We start from the raw sequence: 20616 nt of genomic DNA, 5'->3' as shown, positions 1-20616 counted from the left end.
GCATAGGTGGCCAGGAAAAGAAGGTCTGGCGTGCAGAGCGGTCACCGGGTACAAGTGGGTATAGGTGGGGAGATGCCACATCGCAGACGCTGCTCACTCGGAGAACCCACCGAGATTGCTGCGCTGGGTGGGGCTTCCCGAGGACCTTCCACCTCCCCTCCCCCGCCTGACTCCTTACCTGTGTAGACAAAGCGGCCGGGGGCTCCCTTGCAAAATTGCTTGGACTTGTAGGAGAGGGTCACTTCCACCACCCCGGGGATGTGCCGCGGGGGCGTCTGCACCCGGATGGCGTGGGGCGTGATTAGCTGCGAGGGGAGAGGGGAGGCCTGCAGGTCCCTTCCGGGCGAGGGGAGGGCCCAGCCCGGAGGCCCGGAGGGAGACTGGCGGGGGTGGCCCACCTCGCTCCACACGAGCACGTTTCCAAACACGACCTGCAACCCGTCGAAGAAGTTGTCGCCGATGACAATGACGGTAGCGCCGCCCGTGGTCCAGCCCTCCCCGGGGCTGATGGCCTTGATGCAGGGGGTAGCAGCTGGGAGGCAGGAGAGGACCCAGTTCAGGGGACCACGCCAAGGTGGGGCTGGGGGCTGGCTGGGCCCGCGGTGGCAGGGCTAGGCCGGGGGTCCTGACCTTCGGAGGGGTCCAGGCGGCGCGCCCTGCGGCCATGCTTGGAGTTGTTGTGCACAAACATGTTGTCGGACACGGCCAGCACGTGTCCGTCCACGCTCACCGTCGTGGACACCACCACCTGCGGGGAGAGCCGAGGCCAGCCTGGCTGGGGCCCTCGGGGGCTTCCCGGGAGGGGAATGTGTGGGGAAGCAGCAACTTGAGACCTGTGGCTGGATGCTGGAATTTAGGGTCACGGGTGGGCTCAACCCCAGGGGCTCAGCTGGAGGAATGGGGCCAGCTGGATCACGTGACACCCCATGAACTGACATCCCCCCCCCCCCTGCAAAAGCCAGGAAAATCACGCTGGCTCCTAGGGCAAAGAGTGGCTAGTGTTTTTGCAAACACAGGAACTCCAGGCTGTATGCACAGGGCTTCTAGGCAGGAATGGGGGCTTGGGCAAGTAAGCACAGGGAGAAACAGGGGCAGGATCGCCTGCCCTGTTCCTGGAGGAAACAGGAGCTGCCTTCTCCCCCCACCCGCTGCACTGGGAGGGGTGCGCAGGTTGGGGATGTGCTAAGGGCAGCTGCTCTCCGCTTCACGCTATGCAAATTGCCTGGGTCGTTAATCATGTAAAAATGTCACAATTAGCATCTTCTTAAGTGGGACTCTAATGAAGCCTCCCTTGGCAGCCAGCATAAGTTGAGATGGAGCTGCCCCACCCCCAGCGGGCACCAGGCCCTAAGGCACAGGGCTGGGCAGAGATCTGCCCTGGGCGCCTTTCCCAGGGTGGCAGGGTCACAACCTTCCCTTTCGCCTCCCTCCCCGGACACTATCAGGAAAGGATGGGTTTGCGGGCTAGAACCCCCTCTCCAGACCCACCTGGAAGCGCCGCATGTCACGGGGATTCCCGGCATTCTTCAGGCAGTTCTGGTTGCATTTGAGGAAGAACTTGAGGAAGAATCTGAAACAGTGTGGTCAGTGGGCTCAGGGGTCTGGGGTTTCTCGAAACAGATGAACATCCAACTGCTCCCAGACATGCCCCTTCCCAGTAGGGTGACTCCCCTCTGCTGCTCACACACAGGCACACCCCCCACGTTCCCATCACAAGCTGCACATACACAGGGTGCCTGATACACACCAAACACACCCATCACATGACCACTTCACTACACAGAACCGGCCCGTACATACAGTGTATGGATCACACAGTGCTTATTTATCCCACACAAGGTACATTCATCACAAAGAGTATGTCCATCATATATACTATATATATCTATTACTCACAAATTATACCCAGCACACTGTATGCCTGACACATATACAGTGCATACTCCATACATAGCATGTACTCACACTTAGCCCATGTAAACTTATCGTACAGTGTGTATACTCATCATAAACAGCATATCCATTATAGACACTGTATATGCCTTAGATACTATTACTCATAAGATACAGCCATCACACACATTCGGGGTATAACCTTCACATAAGCTTACACAATAGGTACTCAACATACAGCCTATATGCATCACACACATGGTACACTAATCTGTGCCCACCATGCACAGTGTATGCCCATCCCACATGGTATATGCACAGAAACGATATGGAACACATAGAGTATACACATTAATACACCATTTCATCTTCTATATGATTACCCAAAATATAGTCATTGCAAATGCTGTACAGCCATCCCCTTATAGCAGATTGAGTCCTGCCACAGAGATCCACCCAGCAAATCCCCTTCTTACACATTCTATATCCATTACATATAAAGCAAAAACCTAATCACATGGAGCACATACCCACTATATACACAGGGTGTATCTGTCAGACACGTGGTCCAGATACATAGTGAATATCTTCTTTTTTACATAGAGTAATTGGAAAAAAGTGCAGTATATGCCTTGATGAAGCTGCTTTCTGTACAAACACATGAGCATTTGGTCTTCCACTCCTTCCAGGTAGTTGGCTGGGAAGGTGGGGCCTTGGTCCCACTCCCACCAGTAAGGTAGCCATGGACAATATTCAGGCTGTTGTACTCTTAGTAAACTCAGAATACTATCAATATCTGCCTTGGCCCCTAAAGGACTCCGTGAGCATCCAGGGAGATGCTCTTTACAAACTGTAGAGTGCAAGGCCAAAGTCTGCCATGGGTCCTGACATGTGGCATAGCCTCCTGGGCCATTGTATGAGTTCCTCTGGTCAGCTTCCTCATTTTAGCACCACCCATTCGAGAGGGATTTGGACCATACTATATACTAAAGTAAATAGCACGTAAGGGTCCAAAACCAGGGAGTGGACCTTTAACTACTACATAGTCACTTATATACTATTTATATACCCAAATTTGAACATCCACTTAATTCACTGGAGTTGCCTCCCAAGTCTGCAAACATGAAATTCACATTCAGAGGGAGATTTGTTACAAGCCCTGAAAATCTAGTACCCAAAAAGGAGGTCTCCAAGTGCTGGGAGGAGTAGGCACCAGCCCTGGAATAGAGGTGTCCCAAGTGGGCAGCCCCTCATTGGAAGCTAGTGGCAGTTACTTTCCTGGAGATGCACCTCCCCAGGGCCCTGCTTCTGTCTACACTGCTGACCCCTCTGCACCTGTCACACTCCCCCGCATAATGGGCACTCCCTTTATTTTCCTTTCCGCAGAGACATTACATCAGTGCATGTCCATCTAGAGTGGGCGCCACCCAGGAAATACTTTCACATAGTGTAGACCTTCTGTACACCCCCACAGAGCACTCCGAGGTGCAGATACCTCATGGGATCCCAAACACTGCACACCCACAGTGTAGACACTCCATTCGCCCCTAGGGGATACCCTGCAGTGCAGACAGCTTACGTAGTCACCAAAGTGTAGACACCATATATACCCTTGTAGGTCACCCCAAGATGCAAACATCTCCAACGCTCCCAAATAGTAACCTGAACAGTGCAGACACTCCATTTATCTCACCTTATGTACTACAGTAATCACTCCTTACACCCCTGATGACATTCCATGGTGTAAACACCTCTACACCCACAGTAGTCACCTGATACATGTCCCATGTTCCTGTATGACAGAGTATAGACTCCCTAATCATACCCACAGTGCAAACAAGTTCATTTAAATTCAGTACTCATGTTCTCAGTCCTTTACCATGTGCTAGAAGGAGGGAAAAACACCAGGATGGGACATAGTCCCTGTCCTGAAGCAGATGAATGCTAACCTGGGGATACCACTGATGATGCAACGAGCATGGGAGTGCCCCCCAAAAGATGACACGCACTTCCCGTACATCCACACAGGTGCCTGCTGCACCCAACCCCACTCCCAAACCTACAGAACCAAGAGGAAGGGTCCCTGAGATGGGGCTGAGATGTGACCTAGGCTAGGTAAATCCCTCCGCATCCGTGAACGAGAGAGTAGCAATCAATGGCTGCGGGGGTACCTGCCAGTTCTGCCTCTGGGACATCCTTTACTTCCCACCCCCAAGGCTGCTGTTTCCCTGCAGGGTCCTGGTCCCTCACTGGCCCTTCCTCAAGCCCTTACTCAGCAGGTCTCCCCACACTGTCCCTTTCCAGTACAGGCCCACATGTCCTTGGGATCCACACCAATTCTCATGCCCTGTCTGGCTACCCTTTTCTGGCCACTCTAGGCTTCACAGACCATCTGCTGTTCCTGAGAGCCCTGGGGCCCTGCCAACACCTCCATCTATTTGGACCTGCCCCAGGGTGAGTAAGACGCAGCCAGCACAAGGACTGGGCCCGCCATAGGGCACCGAGGGTCAGTCCCCTTTCCCCTTTTCTCTGAGGCTCTACTTCAGAGCCAGCACACAGTCAATGCCATCAGTAGTGCTGCTGAAACCTCACCCACTTCCAGCTGGTAGTCTGAGAGGCTGCTCCCAGCCTGAGAGCCTGCAGCCCCCCAGTCTGAGTGCGAGCCAGTGCAAACACCCTCCAGGGAGACTGCCACTACTGCCGCCCACCCTGCCAGCCTGAGGAATGTGAAGAAAACGATCCACAACTTGGAAATAAGCAGACCATTGGGAGTCCTTTCCAAGTCATGCTGGAGTGGTGGTTTTCAAAGTATGGCACCCATACCAGCATCAGCATCACCTGGGTACTTGCTAGAAATGCAGAATCTCCCCCACCTCAGACCTGCTGAATCAGAAACTCTTGGGGTGGGGCCCAGACATCTGTGTGTTCATAAGCCCTGCACGTGACTCTGATGCACCCTAAAGTTGGAGACCCACTGCTCTAGAGCTGCGCTATCCAGTAAAGTAGCCACTAGCCCTGCACGACATTGAACCCTTGAAATGTGGCTAGTCTGAATTTTGAGATGTGTAAACACACATCGGATTTCAAAGAATTAGTTAGAAAAAAGAATATAAAAGAATTCATTGGTAATCTTTTATATTGATTGTATGTTGAAAGGACAATGTTTTAGATATATTGGGTTAAATAAAATATATTATCAAAATTAGTTTTACCAGTTTCTTGTTTTTAAAAATGTGGCTACTAGAAAATTTAACATTACGGATGTGGTTTGCATTATGTTTATATTAGACAAGTCTGCTCTAGAGTATTCTGTTAATGAAGCCACCTAAGAGTCATCTGATTCCCTAGGGGAAAGTAACTTTGACTCATATTTACTATTGATTGGAGCACAGACTGTAAAGTTAGGTGCTAATTTGCAGAAAACTGATAAGATGCAAATGATATTTGTCAGAAGAAGTAAATAATCTCTATCTGTTCAGTAGAGAAATTCACCCTAAAGGTTACAATTTTATTGTCCTGTGGACATTAATTAGCTTTGTTATCTAACTTGGCAATCTTATTCCAGTATTCTTCACATACCCCCCTGCTTCTCCCTCTCCCCCTCATATGCACATATCAGTCAGTTCCTCTTAGTTGTCTTTGAACCAGCTTTATCATCCCACTGGTTCTCTCATCAGTAAGTTACAAAAAACGTTGGCTGGGTGAGTGGTGTCTCACGCCTGTAATCCTGGCACTTTGGGAGGCCGAGGTGGGAGGATCACTTGAGGTGAGGAGTTCTAGACCAGCCTGAGCAAGAGCAAGACCCTGTCTCTACAAAAAAGGGAAAAATTAGCTGGGTGTGGTGGCACACACCTGTAGTCCCAGCTACTCGGGAGGCTGAGGCAGGAGGATCGCTTGAGCCCACGAGTTTGAGGTTATAGTAAGCTATCATGACACCCACTGCACTCTAGCTGGGAAGACAGAGTGAGATCCTGTCTAAAAAAAAAAAAAAAAAGACACATGCTCAATAAAAATTTGTATGAGAATCACACTTTTGACATTTTGAAGATTGTGCTTTGGCTAAGGTGAATGGCCCCAAAGGCTCCTGCCCTCCAAGGCCAGGCCTGGAGTTGGAGGACTTCTGCTGGGGTCCAAGAGGGCCAGGAGTAGTGCCCCAGTCCTCTCCCCTGTCCCTAGAGTGCCTGCCTCCCCTCCCCCTCAGGGTAGGATCAGGATCCCCTGGTCCTGTCATTCCCCACCAAGGTGAACTGAGGATAGCTCAGGAGACTTCTTCCTAGACTGACACTCATGGGGTGACACTGTATTCTACCTGAGCAATTGGGAAAGGATGAGAATGGAGTCGGGGATGAAGAAAGAAGGGTAGCAGCTCCTCCCAGCCATGTCTGTGCAGAGGCCAGATGTGGGTGTGGAGGCTGAGGACTCGGGGAGAGTCAGGGGACCCTCTGGGCAGGGGAGCTGGAGGGACACAAATACACATGTGGACAAGGAAACTGAGGGACTGTGCTCTCCTTGAAAGAAGAGATCCTGGATAGGGTCCAAGTAAGCGAGGAGAAGGCTCTGGGCCTGGGGCACCCTACGGGGACCTGAGGCAGGAAGGCATGTGTGCTTTGTTGAGGGGCTGTGAAGCACCCCCATCTCCAAAGCCTGGATGAGCCCAGCGTGTGCCCTGAGCAGCCCTCCCAGCCCTTGGGGCTGGGAGGGGTCTAGGGAAGCCCCTTTTTCCTGACTGCACTGAGCCTCAGGTGGGGGAAGCAAGACCAAGGGTGACCCGAGGACCCCCATGGAGAGTGAGCACTGTAGCACCAATGCCATCCCCACTGGTGGCCACAAGGCTCTCTGGGGGCATGGCTTCCTCATCTGGACCTCACAGAAATGGTTGTGAGGGAAAGGGCAGGTCCCTGGAAGAAAATGCCATAAATACAACATGAGTTACAAATAAAATGCCTCAGGCAGGTAACTAAGCAAAAAGCTAAAAAGTGAACCCAGTCTAATCTATCAAGCACTTAGCAAGTGCCTGGAACTCTACTGAGCTCCTTACTTGGCATCATCTTGTTTAATACTCTCAACACCCTGGTGTGGTATAGGTCTGTAATCATCCCCACTTTACAGATAGGAAAACCAAGGTTAAGCAAGAATAAGCTACAAAGTCATGCCAAAGTTGGGATATGAACTTGGGTCTTTATGAACCACTGATGCTGATAAAAGTCACGGAAAAGTCCCTCTAGGTGGGACTCTCAGAGGCCAGCCTGGGCTGGGGCTGCAAGACTGTCCGGCAAGTCCTCCTTTAAAAGCAGCTCTGAGAGACGGGCTGTGCAGGGACCAGTGTAGCTATTTTATGGGCATTTCCTCAAGGTTGCAAATTTAACAGGGTTGCAAAGGAGAAATCAGGTCTCTTTGCTCCTAATTTTGGGCCTTCGGCTGTTTTGACTGCTACTTTCTCTCCGTCTGAGATTTCCAGGATTAAAGAACAACTGAACAACAGGGTATAAGTGGTTCATTATTCTAGTCTGCCTATATTCAACATTCGCTACAATGAAAAGTTTAATACAAGACCAGATGAAGAGCCGTGACCAGTGGTCATCCAGCCACTAAAGCACTGAAAGGGTGGCTGCCACACATCATGACTCTGATGCCTATGATTTAAATGACAGCTAAGAGTAGTTCACCTGCACACCTACCTTTCTACATCCTGAACTTAATCTAGCCCTCCTAATTTTCTATAAATGCTTTTTATTCCTCCCTATAAAAGCAGCTCAAGAGGAAATTTAAATGAACCTTTCCTGTCAATGGAGTATTTCCTACCAAAGAAGCAAATGTTGGGTTGAGTATGGTTCAAGCGCAAACATTTGACTTACACACAGCTTCACAGGGGTGACACCATTGCATAAGGAAAGCTCCCCTAGCATGGTGCTTTTCCCAAAGGGACGCTCAGTAGATAGAGTGTGGAGGCGATTGATGTGAGTGCACTATTGATCTCTGGGTCCTCAAAGGTTGGGATGGAGCTCTTTGGAAGGCAATGTTCAGGTATCGTAGAGCGGGCTGATGCCTGCCTGATTCCCCCACCCCCAGCTGCTATGCTGGTTGTTAAATGGCTCACAGCTGCCCCCACTGCCCGAGAATTACCTGCAGCCAGGAGGAGCACACACTCTGCACTGGCAGCCCACAGCCAATGACAGATTGATGTCCCCAGGAGGACCAACTCTTGGGGCCGTTCATACTCCAGCCCTCCCCATGGGGTCAGGCTGACACTAGACTTCAGCTGAGGCCACCTCCTTGCCAAGCTCCCTCTAAGCCCCACCTGCTTCCAATAAACCACTTTCACAGGAACCCCCATCTCAGGCTTTGCTTCCAGGGATCCCATCCTGAGAAACCTCAGGTCACAGAGCTGCTTTACACAGGCTTTTTCCTCCCTGCATCTCTGTGAGACACTTAGTTAGGGCTGAAATTATGCTCCCACTTCCCAAGAGAAAGCTGTCAGTAACTCAAAGAGCTGGAAGAAGAGCCCAAGTGTGTTTTCAACTATAGGATGGTCAAGGGCAAGGAAGCACAGGTGCAGCCCCCTAGAACCTTTTCCAGAATCATATGCACTAGCCACGCGTGGCTATTGAGCACTTGAAATTTTGTGGCTAGAGTGGCTGAGCAATTCAATTTTAAATTTTATTTTATCTTAATTAATTTAAATTTAAATAGTCACATGCAGCTCGTGACTACCATACTGGACAGTGCAGTGAATGGATACACAAGTGGGGGCAGAGTGTTCAAAACAGAGTGTCCTGTGAAGGTCTTGGGAAAGAAGGCAGATTGATAGCAAAGGGTAGAATGCAATTGGATATGTTTCCAAGCCCCAAATTGGCACTGCAGCCTGGGATGGGGAAGTGGGGGAGGCGGACCCTCCGCTAATTATTATCCTAAAGGATTAGCCTTTAAGCTCATGAGCCTCAGAAGAAACAGAACATCTTCTGGGCAGAGTGGCTCTCCAGGGTCCTCACTGTCTGCCGCTGTCTACCCCAGCCCAGGGACAGAGGAGGATACAGATGGCTGGACCATTCATTCCCTCATTCATTCCATACACCCACTTAAAAAGATGGATTAAATACCTTCTCTGTGTCAGGCACCGGGGATCTAGAAGTGAACAAGATCTTAAGAAAATTACACTCCAACAGGAAAGAGAAACTCAGTAAAACAGAGTGGTGGGTGGGCAGGGTGGGAGGCTCTGCCAAATATAATCTGCAGCAGCCACTCATTTCACCTGGGAGAGGGGGGAGGGCTCCTAGAGCTCACATTTGACCTCGGATATTGGGTCTTGGAGGACCTTACAGAGAAGTAGCTGGCAAGGGCACTCCAGGCAAAGGGACTAACAGCTCAGCCGCAGCGCAGGTGGCATGGATGTCCCCCTCCCCCAGTGGTGCCCAACAAGAGCGAGGAGGGCAATGTGGGCCAGGGCCTGGGGGTTGGCACCAAATCATGCAGGATATAGACCCTGTGGGCCATGGGGAGTCCGGAGGAGATGCCTTACTGACTCTGTCATTTGGAAGTCATTTTGCCTCCAGGTAGAAGCAGGCACCACAAGGCCTAGGCTAGAGAAGGGAAGGAGAATGAGGAAGTTGCTGTGACAGTTCAGGCCCATGTGGCCTGTGGTAGCAGCCAAGACAGAGTGTCCCCAGGGCCATAGCCACCTGCCAGGCCTGGACCTGGCCTTCCCACCGTGATCCCCACCGGGTAGAGGTGGCTGCAGTGCAGATGGGCCCGGGGACTATAAATAGCCAGGGCGCATACATTAGCATGCCAATGCTCCCGCGCCCCATCCTCTATGCTAATGGCCCACCATGCGCCTGAACACCTTCTGTTCCCCTGCATGCATTTGCATGCACAATTAGCATAATCTTGTATAATTAATGAACAGCGTCAATTTTAGCTCCTAAGTAATTTGATTAACATGTTGATAGGGCACTTACTAGGCTCTCCAAACCTCGGGGCTGGGCATGGGGCCTGAGGAGAAGGGGAGGGGGCAGAGAGACTGCTAAGGGCCCCCGGCTGCCCAGAAGAGTGGAGGTGACTCCACTTCCCCCAAACTGGGCCTGAGGGGAGGGGAAGAGGGGTGGAGAGAGGCTGCTGACAGTGGTCTCTGGGCACTGCCTGCAGAGCGGCAGGGACAGGCTGGAGAGTGGTCGCTGTGGTTTGTGCCCACATGGGCACAGACAGACACACAGGTCCCCTGCAGTCCCCCCACCTGGGGAGTCTTCTGCAAATGCAAGATATTGGACTCCACAGGAAGAATGGGAGAGAAGGAGCAGTAGAGAAAAAGTAGGGGGGTGGGGGATGGGGCATGGACAGGCAGTAGGAAGCCGCAGAGTTGGAAGGGGGCTTGTGAGTCACATGGGGGTACAAAGTGAAAGGGCGAGTCCCGAGACTGACGGAAAGAAGGTGCATGTTCCTAGGGTCTCTGGAGGCCAGAGACCTTGGCACCTCCTATTTACAAACCATATGAGAGGTGCGTAGGGGGGTGTTGGCAGGGCCTGGCATCTTCTACAGTTCACCAATCAGCCAGGGCAGAGAGAACAGACAGAAGGCTGAGGGTGGCCCCTTCCTATTTAGAGAAAGACCCATTCCCAGCCCCAGATATCCCAGGTCCCCGGCAGAGGCTCACACTCCTGCTCATCTCTGACTGTGGCCAGAGTCAGGAAGTCCTTCCTTGGTGCTCTCTGAACATCCTAGCTGCTGTCTACTCAGCTGCACTCACCCATTAAGGTGACCCATAGGGGTGGGGAGGCAGGGGCATAAGAAATGACACTGTGACAGTCACTGCACTGGGCGCTGCATGAATATACCTAACTGCACAGTGTCCTTCCCTTCCCAGCATCCTTACCAGATGGCCTTATTGGTCAGCCCCATGTTACAAATTAGGGAACTGAAGCTGAGAGAGGTGAGATCTTGCTCCAAGTTACATGGCCAGACATCCCAGGCTGGCTTGAGCCCCCAGCCCTGAATAACCCTTCACTTTATTGGAAGAACCTATTATTCAAGTTGCAGACAGCTAATTCACTAGCCACCCCCCACCCCACCTATTATGGCTACCTCACGCCTGCACCCCACCTCTTCCTCCAATTTCCCATGGGGGCATTGCCCAAAGCTCTACTCCTGCCTCAGCATGGTGGCTCCAAGCTTGGCTTCAGCTGCTCAGAGATCTTCTCATAAGTCCTTGCTCTGAATTAGGGGTCCCTTGGGTACCACTGGCTTTATAACTGGCATCTCAGCTTATATGACTCCCAGGGCACATGAGGGAATCTCTCTTGAACCCCTCTCTGGTTCTCCCTCCCTCAAATGCTCCAAGCTCTGAAAAGCCTGGGGTGGGGGAAGTGCAGTGCTTTCAGGTGGCAAGAGGGAAAACCCAGTCCCACCTCCGCACCGACCCAGCAGGGAGGTTCTGGGACCTTCAGAGGAATTGCTAGCATGTGTCTGCACAGGAGCATGTGGGTGTAGCATGAGTGTGGGAGCAAAGAGACCCTGCCCTGCTGCAAAGAGTGGAAGGAGACAGACACTATTACAGGCTTGTTTTGTGTCTTTGGAGGAAAACAGGGCATGTTGCATTGACCACTGGATTAGGAAGAGAGGCTGATTCTTTTGCACCTCCCATGACTCTTTCTCATCAAATTGCATTTGTCAGGTTGTGCCTGATCTAGGGATTGGAGTCTAGGTTTGCCCATAACAGGAAACATTAGAGTTACCTCCACCGGGTGGCTCAGACCTGAGCTGTTTCAACAGTGTCACTGAACAACGCCCACTGTGCAGCAGGCACTACTATATGCCAGGGAGCACCCATAGCCCCAGCTCCTGTCTACCCCTGGAGCCAGAGGAGGAGAACTATGGGCCTCCCATGGGAGAGAATCTTCCACCCCCACTCCCATCCCAGGGTCATCCTGGGCAATTAAGCAAACATTTAAAGTCTTAGAGCTGTGATGTCCAATAAGTAGCCAGGTGTGGTTATTTAAGTTTGACTTAATTAAAATTAAGTATAATTAAAAATTCAGCTCTCCTGTCATAGTCGCTACATTTCAAGTGCCCAATAGCTACGTGTGGCTACTATACTGGTCAGTGCAGAACATTCCCATCACCGCATAAAGTTCTGTTGGATAGTGTTGTCTTACAGCCTTACATTGTTCTCTGTTTTCTCGTATCATTATGTAATTATGGATAGTCTCAACTGGCCTCTCTTCAAGTTCACTGATTTTCTTCATAATTATGAAATGTTATTTACATAATTAGGTTTTATCTCTTCATCTGCTCTGTAAGCTCTCAGAGGGCAGGAATCATTGTTTAAGCCCCTCTCTTCTATCATAGCGCCTGCCCCACAGAAGGTGCTAATTGATTCATGATGGAACTCAGGAGTCAAAAATTACTGCGACATGATGAATGCTGGACCAAAGCACCCAAACCGCTTTTAACAGGGAACAATGTAAAATACTGTACTCAGGTTAAAAATATCAATTGCAGGGGCTGGGCATGGTGGCTCACGCCTGTAATCCCAGAACTTTGGGAGGCTAAAGTGGAGGATCACTTGAGGCCAGGAGTTCAAGGCAGCTTGGGCAATATAGTGAGATCCTGTCTCTATTAAAAAAAAAAAAAAGTAAAGAGGGGAATAGATCTACCAGTTATTAAAACATGTTTTAAATATTCAAAAATTAAGACAGCATCATATTGTCACATGAATAAACCAATGGAATAATAAAATTGAATAGAAAATCCAGAAATACACAAAATTACATTTAAGAATTTAGAATATGGCTGGGCACGGTGGCTCACGCCTGTAATCCTAGCACTCTGGGAGGCCGAGGCGGGTGGATCGCTTGAGGTCAGGAGTTCGAGACCAGCCTGAGCAAGAGCAAGACCCCGTCTCTACTAAAAATAGACAGAAATGATCTGGCCAACTAAAAATATATATAAAAAAAATTAGCCGGGCATGGTGGCGCATGTCTGTAGTCCCAGCTACTCGAGAGGCTGAGGCAGTAGGATCGCTTAAGCCCAGGAGTTTGAGGTTGCTGTGAGCTAGGCTGACGCCACGGCACTCACTGTAGCCTGGGCAACGGAGTAAGACTCTGTCTCAAAAAAAAAAAAAAAAAAAAAGAATTTAGAATATGGCATGGATGATATTTCTTTTTTGTTTTTGAGACAGAGTCTCGCTCTGTTGTTTGGGCTAGAGTGCTGTGGCATCAGCCTAGCTCATAGCAACCTCAAACTCCTGGGCTCAAGCAATCCTTCTGCCTCAGCCTCCTGAGTAGCTGGGACTACAGGCATGTGCCACCATGCTCAGCTAATTTTTTCTATGTATTTTTAGCTGTCCAGATTATTTCTTTCTATTTTTAGTAGAGATGGGGGGGGGTCTCACTCTTGCTCAGGCTGGTCTTGAACTCCTGACCTCGAGCAATCCTCCCACCTTAGCCTCCCAGAGTGCTAGGATTACAGGCGTGAGCCACTGTGCCCAGCAATGATATTTCTGATTGGCAGAAGAGAGATGGATTTTTCAGTAAATGCTATTGGGACAACTATTAGCCACAAGAAAAAAAAAATACAGGTGAATCCATATTTTCTACCTTTCACCATGATAAATTCTGAATGGATGATTTCTTCTTCCAGGATTATGGCAGACTGCATATCCTGAGGTGCTCTCCTAATATGACTAGATCCTAAGCTTTTATCAAAAAGGTAAGGAAAATCTATAAGAATATTAAAAAAAAAATAAGTGAGTTGAAATCTGATTGGGAGCCATGAGTTACGAGCTAACACAATATCAAGATTGTACTTGTGGCAAATGCCAACATAAACATTAGGATGGAGAATAAGAACTACATGAAGGGAGGCCCCTGGATCCTCTGAGGAACCCAAAAAGGTCCCAGGTTGCTGGCATCCCCTTCGTGGTGGAATCAAACAAAATCCTTCCCGAGCAAAACATTAGCTCGTTAGTTCAACCAAATATGAGCTAAAACAACCACCACTACAACAACAACAAAATACCAAACACAGAAATAGGCCACCATGAGTGACAGTCAGTAAAAATAATAAACAACAGATTTAGAGCCCCAAGGACTTCAGAAATTGTAATTACTAAATAAAGAATGTAAAATAACAACAAAAAGTTTAACGAAATAAAAAAATTAATTAAAAAATAAGCAAGCAAGAAGAGACCACCTGAGTAACTAAACATATTTGAAAAATATCTAAATAAAACTTTTAGAAATGAAAAATAAAATCATTGAAATAAAAAACTCATTGGATGAATTAAATAATAGATTTGATACTGCTAAAGAGAAAACCAATGAACTGGAACATGAATAAAAAATAATTACCCAGAATGCAGTACAAAGAGAAAAACAAGCGGAAAATATAAAATTGTTTAGGATACACGGAGGACAGAATAAAAAGGTCTATCTTTGGAGTGTTAGAGGAGAAAAGAGAGAAAATGAATGAGACGTAACATTAGGAGAGACAAAAGCTAAAAAATTTCCAGAAGTGTTGAAAGACGTATATCCATAGAAACAAAGAGGCCAAAAAATTCTAAGCAGGATTTAAAAAAATCCACACCGAGACACATCAGAATGAAACTGAAGAGTTTTAAGGACAAAGAGAAGCTCTTAAATACCACCAGACAGGAAAGTGAGTTTACCTACAAAAGAATGACAATTACACCGGACTTTCCAATAAAAAAAAATGGAAATAGTTTTAAAGTGATAAGTAAAAAATAACTATCAGTCTAGAATGTTGTTCTCGGAACAACCATCTTCCAAGGAAGAGAGTGATATAGACATATAGAGTAAAACAAAAGTAAGAATGTTGTTTAGCACCAACAGACCTTCACTAAATGAACTTCTGAAAGATGTATTTCAGAAAGAAAGAAAATGATTCCAAAGGAAGTTGTGAAATGCAAGAAAGAGGTGAGCAAAAAAAAAATTGGTAAATTTAAAGAAAAATTATTTTTGTATAATAAAATGAATAATAACAATGAATGGAGTTAAAAATAGGGCAAGGGTGATAGAATGGTCTAAGGTCAGTCGTGGGCCAGTAAATGCTGAACAATCATTTCCAGATTGTCAGGGTGAAAACCCCTGTTGATAGTGTTATTGATTTCCATAGTTATATGTTTCCATTGTGGCTGATTTTAAGCTACCAATGTGACATCACTGAAGACGGAATTGAGAAGAGATGCTAACGACCAGTATGAGCCAGCTCCAACATATCACTGCCAAAGAGTCTAACAGGAAAGGAATTATGACTTTCTTAAGAATATGTAGTTAATTTCTAATGTAACAACTAAAAGAATAGAAATGAATACACTTCCAAACAAATAAAGGGAAAAAATGGAATAAGAAACACACACACAACATCAACAAAATACTCAATTTTTTAAATAGCAAGAAAGGAAAACAAAGAAACAGAAGTGGAACAAATAGAAAACACAAAGTAACACCGTGGAAAATAGTTAAAATATATTGTACATATTAAATATACACATTTTTTATTTGTTAATTATACTTTAATAAAGTTAGAAAAAATCAATAATCTCAAAAGTAATGGACTAAACTTGCCAGTTAAAAAATAGATTAGATTTTTTAAAAATCCAGCAACATGCTGTTAAAAGAGAAATATCTGAAAATAAGGATACATAATGGTTGAAAATAAATATAGGATAAAATGAATCTGAGGCAAATATAACCAAAAGTAAAGAGATGAAGCCTGTAAACAATATAAGATAAAATAGACTTTGAGGCCAGGCACATGGCTCATGCCTGTAATCCCAGCACTTTGGGAGGCTGAGGTGGGAGGATTACATGAAACCAGGAGTTCAAGACCAGTGTGAGCAAAAGTGAGACCCCATCTTTATAAAAAATACAGAAATTAGCTGGGCATAGTGGCACATGCCTGTAGTCCCAGGTACTCATGAGGCTGAGGCTTGAGCCTAGGAGTTGGAGGCTGCAGTGAGCTGTGATCATACCATTGCACTCTGGCCTGAGTGACAGGGTGAGACCTTGTCTCAAAAAAAAAAAAAAAAAAAAAAAAGGAAGCATACCACTAGTTACAGAATATAAAGGAATAAGGTTAGTTACTAACAGTACTGAGACAACCACAGGTACTAGACTTGCAGCTTTGTTGTTTCTTAGCGAAAGCATTTGAGATTAAAGGAGATTTTGGTAACTTTATTTCCTAAAAGTTCCATCCTAGGAATATGTTTTCATCTATAACTCCACTTCTTTTTTTCTTTATTTATTTTTTCCGCGACGTCTCTCTCTGTCACCAAGGCTAGAATGCAGTGGCGTCATCACTGTAACCTCAAACTCCTGAGCTCAAGTGATTCTCCTGCCTCATCCTTCTGAGGAGCTGGGACTACAGGCACATACCGCCATGCCAGGCTAATTTTTCTATTTTCTGTAGAGATGGGGTCTTGCTCTTGCTCAGGTTAGTCTCGAACTCCTAGCCTCAAGCAATCCTCCCGCACCAGCCTCCCAGAGGGCTAGCATTACAGGTGTGAGCCATTGTGCCCAGCCTATATCTTCACTTCTTTAAAAACAAATAGAGACAAAGACAAAATCTTATTTTGATACAGGTTTGCAGTCAATCAAATTCAGCTTTTAAAGAGTTAAGATCCACCAAGAGAAGTTCTGCACTTTGAATAGACTTTGAAGTAAAAGTATTATTAGAAATAAAGTATCAATCAGTACTGATTAAAGGTTCAATTCAAGCAAGCTGTAAAGTTTTTAAAAACTGTCCACATTTTGTAAAATAGTCAATGATACACATGTATCAGAAATTGATGGAACAACAAAGATAAGCTGAAAAGTCATGTGGGAGATTATAACCTCATCTCTTAGTTTTTAATAGGTCAAGCACAGACCTGGAGAACACAATTAATCTTAATTTAATGGACATAGGTATACCCATTTAGACACACTTATGGGTTAGACATTAGTAACAAAAGATAACTAGAAAAATAACATCTGTTTAGAAATTAAGAAATATACTTTCTGCTTCTATCCAAGATGGAGTAACAGAGACCATGTTTACCTTCAGCCTGAAAACAAAAGGAACCAAACAAAATACACAAAACAACATTTTTCAAGACAATAGATATCAGACAACAAAGGGCAGTGATCCTCAAAAGATGGAAAAGAAACAGGCTGAACCTTATAAATATCCCAGCCTACTGCTTTGAGAGCTCCTTGGGTGTGGCGCAGGGAGGAGGCACTGGGGCACAGCCCAGCAGACTCCCAGAGTCCAGGAGCTGCCCCAGCTTTATTAAAAAAGGATTTGTTCATAAAATGTGGATTCAGTCAAAAGTCTGTACTCAAGGATCCAGAAGGCTACATGTGGCCCCAACGCTGCAGGTTCCCCACCCCTGCCCAGGATGGGGAAGACCAAGGTAGCCAGACTTCATGAGACAGAGTATTGGAAAGGAGAGAACTGCATACAAAGAGAATCCCAGAGATTTGTGGAGGGGCCCCCCTCCACTCCATACAAAGACTTGTACATAAATGTTTATAATGTTTTATTTGTAATAGCCCAAATCTGGAAACAACCAAAACATCTATCAAGAGATGAAGGGACAAACACATTTTTGCTATGTTCCTACAATGGAATACTACTCAGCAATATAAAGAAATGAACTACTGATATATGCAACAACACGGATGAATCTCAAAAAATAATTATGATGAGTGAAGGAAGCTAGATAAAAAAGAGCACACACTATACAATTCCATTTATATAAAACTCTAGAAAATACAAAGAAATCTATGATGATGGAAAGCAGATCAGTGGTTGCCTGGGGACAAAGGGAAGGGGAGAAAGTAGCAATTTCAAGGGGGCATAAACAAACTTTTGGGGATGAGAAATATGTTCACTATTTTGATTGTGGTGCTGGTTTCATGAGTACACACATATGTAAAAGCTTTATGTGAATTTTATTGTACATCAATTATACCTAAGTAAAGCTATTTTAAAATATAAAGAATAAAGAAATATACTTCTAACAATCCATGAATTAAAAGAGAAATCCTAACAGAAATTTAACAATACTTGGAACTGTGTTAAAATGAAAATATGAAATATGAAAATGGGAGACCCAGGAAAAGTAGTATTTTAAGGAAAGGTCATAGCCTTAAATGATTATATTAGTAAAAAAAGGTCAAAAATTAATAGGCTAACCATCCAACTTAAGAAGTTAGAAGAGAACAGCTAAATAAACCTAATGAAAGAGGAAGGGAGATCATAAAGATAATACAGATATTAATGTAATGCAAAACAAAATGCAAAAGATTGACAAAACTAAAAATTTTTATAAAAGAAATGACAAATTGCTGGCAAAACTTATCAAGAACAAAGATAGGATACAAACAGTATCAGGAATGGAAAAGGTTCACAGTTAAGATACAGCAAAGATTAAATAGATATGAGAACATTAGGGAGAACTACCTTACAGGAACAAATTTGAAAATGTGGATGCAATGTAAAAATTCCTTAAAAAATAACTCATCAAAATAGAGTAAAAAAGAAAGAGAAGTCCTATGACCATTAAAAAAATCAAATCAATGATTTGAAAGTTCTCTCCCACTTATCCCTACAAACGAGTCAAATTCTAACATATTTTCAAGGAATGAATCATTCCAAAGTCATACAAATTCATTCAAAAACTAGTAAAAAAGAAAATGCCCCATATAATTATTTGAGGCTTGCAAATCATTGAATGTCAAAATCACACAAGGATATTATAAGAAAAGAAATTTACAAGTCAATCACTGATGACCATAAAAGCAAAACCCTAAACACATTATTAACAAAGCAAATACTGCAGCATATAAAGAAGATAGTAAATCATCATTAAGTTATCTTTATACCGGGAGTAATTTAGCATTAGAAAATCTATTAATGTAATTCAGTACATTAATAGATTAAAGGAGAAAAGCTATATGATCAACTCACTATATTTAGAGAAAAGTATTATGTGAAATTCAACATCATTCATGATTAAAAAGAAAAATACACTTTCTTAACCTGATAAAGCATAGCTTCTAAATAGCTACACAAAGCTACTCTTGAGGTCCTAGTCAATGTAATAAAGCAAGAAAAGAAACTAGGACCAAGTACAGTTGCTCATGCCTGTAATCCTAGCACTTTGGGAGGCTAAGGTGGGAGGACTGCTTTAGGCCAGGAGTTCCAGACCAGCCTGAACAAGAGCAAGAACATGTCTCTACAAAATATAGAAAAATTAGCTGGGCATGGTGGCACACACCTGTGGTCCCAACTACTGGGGAGGCTGAGGCAGGAGAATTGCTTGAGCCCAGGAGTTTACGGTTGCAGTGAACTATGCTGACACCACGGCACTCTAGCCCAGACTATAGAGCGAGACTCTGTCTCAAAAAAAAAAAAAAAAGGAAAAGACATACTGTATCTAAGGATTGGATAGGAAAAACAAGTTACTCTTTGCATAAGATAGCTATCTACATAGAAAAATTAAAACAAGGCAAATCTAAAGACAAAGATCACATGCAAAAATCAGAACACATAACAAAAGCAACAAAATATAAATGGTACCAAGAAATAAACTACCCATACATCTGAATGGCTCATTCCTTCATCCCTTCACGTCTTTCCTCAAATGCCACCTTCTCAATTTGGCCTACTTTGACCTCCCCATTTAAAATTGTTCCTCTTCACCCGACCCAAATCTGTTTTATTTTTCTCTATTTTTTTCACTTATTACCATCTAATGGACTTATTGCTTATTGCCCATCTCCCCTATGTCTTCTCTCTCCACGAAGACAGGTATTTTTGTCTGCTTTGTTTACTCTTGTATTCTTAAAGCCTAGAACTTGGTACATGTACTGTGTACCTAGTGCCTGGTACAAGGTACATACTCAACAAATATTTATTGAATAAGTGAATGAATGAAAACAATAAGTGTATGTGGCCTTTATTGAGAAAATTATAAAACTATATTTAAAGGCATTAAAGAAGATCTATGTAAATGGAGAGATAAACCATATTCATCTATTGGAAGACTTAGTAGCATAAAGATGTAAATTCTCCTTCAAATTGATGTGTAAGTTCATTGTAATACTCAAAAACCAAAGAAGGTCTGTGTGTGTGTTGGTGTGGAACTTTACAAATGAATTCTAAAATTTATATGGAAAGTTAATAAAAGGCCAAAATATCCAAAATTCCCCTGAAGAATGTTCAGGGGAGGTGGGAGACTTGTCTTATACACTTGTCCTATATTGGTATTATAAAGACAGTGATTAAAACAATGTGATGATTACACAGGAATTATCATATAGATCAAAGGAATAAAATAATGGTCTAGAAACAGACCCACAAAGAGAAGGAACCTTGATTTAGGACATAGCTGGTATTACAACTCAGTGGGAAAGGATGAACTATTTAATAAATGGTACTGGAATAATTAGTGTTCATAAGTAAAAACAATAATTACATTGATTCTTTAATTCACACCATGTCCCCAAACTAGTTCCACATGGATTACAAACTTAAATGTGAAACGGAAAACTGTGAAAACTCTGGAAGAAAACATAGAAGAATATCTTCATGACCTCAGCAGAGGCAAAGATTTCCTAAGGTAAAACATAGAATAAAAACCACAAGGAAAATAATTTGATAAATTCAAATTTATCAGATTTGAATTTGATAAATTCAAATACATTAAGATACTTTTTTTCAGTC

At 44.8% G+C, this 20616-nt stretch overlaps 1 protein-coding gene across 5 annotated transcripts in view; it reads right to left on the bottom strand.

Moving 5' to 3' along the window:
- The window catches only part of EBF4 (EBF family member 4), a 46342-nt gene that overhangs the window by 7438 nt on the left and 18288 nt on the right, over positions 1-20616 (bottom strand). For all 5 annotated transcript variants that reach the window (XM_045528937.1, XM_045528938.1, XM_045528939.1 and 2 more), the window contains 4 exons: positions 1489-1570; positions 631-748; positions 399-532; positions 179-305 (listed from right to left, as the gene is read on the bottom strand). In XM_045528937.1, coding sequence (XP_045384893.1) covers positions 179-305; positions 399-532; positions 631-748; positions 1489-1570 — 461 coding nt within the window. The remainder of the gene's footprint in view (positions 1-178; positions 306-398; positions 533-630; positions 749-1488; positions 1571-20616) is intronic.

This window comes from Lemur catta, chromosome 17 (assembly GCF_020740605.2).
Source record: "Lemur catta isolate mLemCat1 chromosome 17, mLemCat1.pri, whole genome shotgun sequence".
NCBI classification, from domain to species: domain Eukaryota; kingdom Metazoa; phylum Chordata; class Mammalia; order Primates; family Lemuridae; genus Lemur; species Lemur catta.
This window is presented reverse-complemented; position numbering and strand designations above follow the sequence as displayed.